The 4,975-nt window shown below is 38.6% G+C and overlaps 1 protein-coding gene across 1 annotated transcript in view; it reads right to left on the reverse strand.

The window, feature by feature from the left end:
• akap10 (A kinase (PRKA) anchor protein 10) overlaps positions 1 to 4,379 on the reverse strand; it is a 13,036-nt gene extending 8,657 nt beyond the window's left edge. Inside the window, exons 1-3 of the mRNA XM_025065834.1 lie at positions 4,101 to 4,379; positions 3,021 to 3,068; positions 2,436 to 2,669 (exon numbers count right to left, since the gene is read on the reverse strand). Of these exons, the coding sequence (XP_024921602.1) occupies positions 2,436 to 2,669; positions 3,021 to 3,068; positions 4,101 to 4,122 (304 nt within the window). The 5' untranslated portion in view covers positions 4,123 to 4,379. The remainder of the gene's footprint in view (positions 1 to 2,435; positions 2,670 to 3,020; positions 3,069 to 4,100) is intronic.
• Positions 4,380 to 4,975: the final 596 nt, after the last annotated feature.

Consider the following 4,975-nt stretch of genomic DNA (forward strand, 5'->3'; position numbering starts at 1 on the left):
AAATACAGAAATGTAAAATTGCGTATATTAACTTAAAAACTCTGCTGACGTGGAGTTTTATTCTTAGTAAATCGAATTCACGGTTAGGAGGGGTGTAATAGGGGACAGTCTTTGCATCTATCCTGCATCAGTCACAGATGAAGGCAAACAAACGCACTTAAATTTAACCCGACAATTTGGTTTAATTTAACTTTTACTTAGTTGTCCCTAGTATAGGGAGAGGAATAGGAAATCCAATGTATTCATTAAAAAAGTGACCAAACTTTTTTTTTTTTTACTGACATGGAATGAAGCACAGCTGAATCAGCAGAATCAAAGCTCCACAACACATTTACTGTGTTCAGCTAAAAATTGAGTTGAGACAGAGGAACTTGCGTAATATGAATTTAAACTATTCAATGTTAGCATGTATGCCCTCCGTCTGCCTGAAGACGGCCTGGACGACCCTTCAGATCAAAACTGTGTTTCAACGCTCCACGTTGCGCTCTCTCATATCTTATGATCACGCCATCTGTACAGATAACATCCATTACCCGGACACACGCCCTAGAAATTAAAGGATGCATGGGAGTGCCTTTGCAAATAATACGTCTTCCACTTAGACGGAAAACAGTGTCAGAGCATTACAGCGTCACTGCCACATCATATTTCCTAAAGGTCAAATGTGTTACCATTGTTTGTTGGCAGTGATACAACCAACAAACTTATTTTTGCTTTTCAGTATCAATGTCTGTTCGTGTGCACATGTTAAGTTACAGATGCTGCCGTCTCGCACCGTAATGTTTTTTACAGCAGCCTGGCTAACAAGGAAACAAAGAAAGACGAGGTGATTTAGACATAGGTGTCATGTCTAAATCAGGGTACGTCGTACATTCACTGTCATCTTTGTTATGACTATTTGGATCATACTGATTTATGTCAATAATTTTTTTTCCTTAGGAACGCACGGCTGGTGTCAAATGCACCTTTGACAGAACATGATCTCATTGATGTGAACAACAATCCTAGTACATGACATGACATGACATCATCTAATTGTCTGTTTGCAGTACAGTGAGTTAGATTAAAAAAAACAACACATATTTATCTCAAGTTATTGGGAAAATGTTACACGTAAGTGCAAGTGAGATGCCTGCAGATTAACTTCAACAACCAGCTACTCTAAACACTATTAATGAAAATATTTACGGAAATGCACTTCTTAGTGCTAGTCAACTGATATATACAGGGGGCCGTCGGTCTGGGTGCTATCTGAAATAGCTGGAGCTGCCAATATGCCGATGCTAAAATCAGCTCAGCTCCCATGCAACGACTCTCCACTATCACTGTCGTTCCTTTCCTTCCGCTACTGTGACTTATCACTGGCACTCAGTACATTTTTCGTCAGACTTTGTTGCCCAGGCTGCAGCACAGGTTCCTCCACCTCACATCTGACTCACCCGAGCCATTCTATGGACAACTGGCTCGTGCAGTTCCTGTGAAAGGCATTGCTCAACAATACTCAGAAACACGTACGCAACATGACATCTAGTGTCCGAAGATGAATAAAGAGTTCAAAAACTCTTGTGACCACGTGTCTGTTAGAAAAGGATTTAGTTGAAAAACATATTTTGGGGGCTTATATAGACTTTACATGGTATAAACTTTGAGATCTGCGGATTATTCATTTTCCTACCATCTAATTCCTTACTGTCAGAAAGAGCCACCACAGGTGTCTCACTAATTCCTTACTGTCAGAAAGAGCCACTACAGGTGTCTGGTTCTGGTCTGGTACCAGTTTTTATAAAAGATAATATTTCAGACATTCACGGTGGGGCAAATAAAATGATTCAACTGACAAAAACAAATGAAACCAAGTGCCTGAACATAAAGCCGAGTCAGTGGGAAGTCAGTGTCATCTGGGGTAATGCAACCCAGTGACAGCTGAAGAGTGTTCCTTAAGTCCAGTCTAACTTTGTCATGGTTAGGGTCGCTGCTCCAAAAAAAAAAAAAAAAATGACAGCATGTTGAAAATAAAAGCAGGGTTTTCAGTTATTAGGTGGTATTTTCAGAGTAATCTGTCTGGATTTTAGTCCATAACATTGGCTTTTTAAAAGCAGGGTTTTCAGTTATTAGGTGGCATTTTCAGAGTAATCCGTCTGGATTTTAGTCCAGAACATTGGCTTTTTTTTTGTATCATACAAGTATTTATGGGGACATATCACGTAGTTCACTGTGGTCAACTAATAATTACAGGGGCTGTCAATCGTGAAATAGCTGTAGCTGCCAATAAGCAGACACTAAAACCATGAGAAGCATTAAAAATGCCCTCTCTGTGCATCTTGACATGACAGGGACTGCGAGACCACTGTAAATAAATAGGACTTTTTAAAATGAACAGAAACAGTACAGGCTCATGGTAATTCATGGTATTAGTTCTTGTTTACATGTTTAACATTTTTTGGCTATATTGTTTCTTTGAAACAAAATAACTTCTGTCTCCGTACCCAAATCTCCAAAATGTGCCGCCTCCATGTGGCTGGGCTGTTTCTTGAGAATGGCCGTGCGACCGCGGGCAAAGGAGTCCATGTTAGCGGATATGGCGTTGATGGCCACATGGCTGGGCCCAGATGCTTCTTGGATGGCGAGATGGTTTCGTACTCCCAATGGAGAAGATTGACTGACTGGAGCTGGGAGAAGAGATTAGATAACAGCACAACAAAAATCAGTGGCAAAATTATGTAAGACTTTTAAACAGCAACTCCATGAAAAGAGTTTTTTTTTTTGTTTTTTTTGTTCAGGCTTTAGAAGCAAACTCTCCGGGGAGCACCTCAGGGTGGTTGAGCCACCTTCTCAGACACAAAGTGATATTGAAATCCTTTTTTTTTTTTGAAAGTTAGTAGGATTTTATATATATATTATATAATCAAACTGATTATGTAATTAAACAAAAACAAATATATATATATATTATATAATCAAACTGATGAAAAAACATTGTTGTGGCTAACTGACGAGCTCCATTAGGCAAGTCAACTCACCTCTACTGACTTTAGTATCTGACACTCGGTCTGGTTCTTTGCCTTTGGCTGTGGGGAAAAATGATTCGGTTCAGTGTTCTAACTAGAAAACACTTGTCATTCAAAACACTGAAAGAAAACACCCTTAAGATGGACCTGTGGTACAACGGACGAGACGGAATCGCTGGAAAGATGAGAACACATTATTGTGTACAATTATGTAATGACAAAGTGAGGAAACAAATACGGAACAGCAAATACGCTTAGTTCACAACCCACTCGTATTTTGGCTAAATTCAGAACATCACAAATTCAAACTGGAATGAAGACTTCAATGCATGCAAGAGGAATCACAGCATAGCCTGTGTGATTTTGACCAGTTCAGTACAGGATTATGGACTCTGTCGTTAGCTGCAAACGCTAACCACTGCCAGTATTGTATGCTGTTGTTGTTTCTTCCTATGATGTATAATATGTTGTGAATGTCTGACTTGGATTATTAAGTAACATTTCCAGATTACAACACTAATAATTATATTTCTGCGGACAGTCATCTGCCAATCCAAACAATAAAAATGTGACCACGTTTACCAACAGTAGCTAGATTTCTGCTGGCTAAAATGTAATATTAAAACCTCCTTAAACTCCTCGTTCTGGAAATAATAACCACTCGCTTTAATGACCGTCGTCAGACGTTTTGCTCCTGACATTTTAAGTAGTGCTCAAACTGAAGCTACGCCGGCTAGCACTGTACATTTTACGACACTTTTCGTTGGATGACACGAGAGGTTTTAAACTGTTTAAACGTCAATTAAAGGCCGGTGCAATGACAGGGATGTGTATTTTGCAGTTCTAATGTTGACAAAGCTGTTTAGCACCTGGGCTAACACTGGGTGAGAACAAGCAGAGAGGATAGAGAGGCCACTGCTAAGCTAACCGTGTCCCTGCAGTGGGCAGCAGTAGAGGGAATACCAATAATACACATTTCTACGCAGACACATACATCGCCATGGTCACTTCACAAGCAGCCACACACTTGAGCATGATGGTCATGGTGACTAGTGTTGACGTTGCAGCCCTCACAGTGAGTTTGTACCTTACCTTTCCTCTTAAAAAACGACATGACGGCTCTGGCGCTCTGGACGTTTCCTCGGCTCACTGACACCGTCCCGCGGATTCGCAGCTTCCTTCATTCAAAGATATCTGCTTGTTGCACGTCCAAGGTGAAAATGGTTTGAAATCGAAGCCCCGCTGTCAAATCACAATTTTCTCTAAATCCAAGCCCAGTTTCAACGCCATATTGTCAATAAACGTCCTACTTCCGGGCTGGTGCGGCAGCAGCATTGTGGGAAATGATGTGTCACCTGCTCTGCTCACAAGAGTGCGCTGTTTCAAGTTGGATTCCATGTGTCTTACAAAACAAATATCAGTTCTTATAAAAGAGAATGTAAAAAAAAAAAAAAAAAAAATTGTATAAAGTTTGCCGTCTATTTTTATTAATCTATTTATTTACTTGGGGTTTTTTTGCACATATTAATTGGTTTTATTTAATCATGTCTTTTTATTTCAGTATAAAATAAAATGGTTTGCTTAAAGAATTTAAAGATCTCATCATCATTTTTTTACTTTATATTTTATTGTTAATAAAAGCATAGTTTGACAACGAAGGTGTAACAAATAAGCAAAGAAATACAGAATTTCTTGTGAATTGCATTATTTCACAAAATGCCATGGTTTTATAAAACTCTTGTGAATTGCATTATTTCACAAAATTTATTTCACCATGGTTTTATAAAACAAAAAAATCAATAAATGATAAATGATGAGACTAAGACATAACTGAAATGATGTTAAAACACACTCTTGAGTTAATTACATATAACATATATGTTGAATGGAACAAAATCAACAGAAAAAAAATTAAGACATATCTTAATTGGTTAAAAAAATGAATCAGTCTCTTCCAACCCCATGAG

The sequence above is a fragment of the Cynoglossus semilaevis genome, chromosome 19, assembly GCF_000523025.1.
Source record: "Cynoglossus semilaevis isolate Cse_v1.0 chromosome 19, Cse_v1.0, whole genome shotgun sequence".
Classification (NCBI taxonomy): domain Eukaryota; kingdom Metazoa; phylum Chordata; class Actinopteri; order Pleuronectiformes; family Cynoglossidae; genus Cynoglossus; species Cynoglossus semilaevis.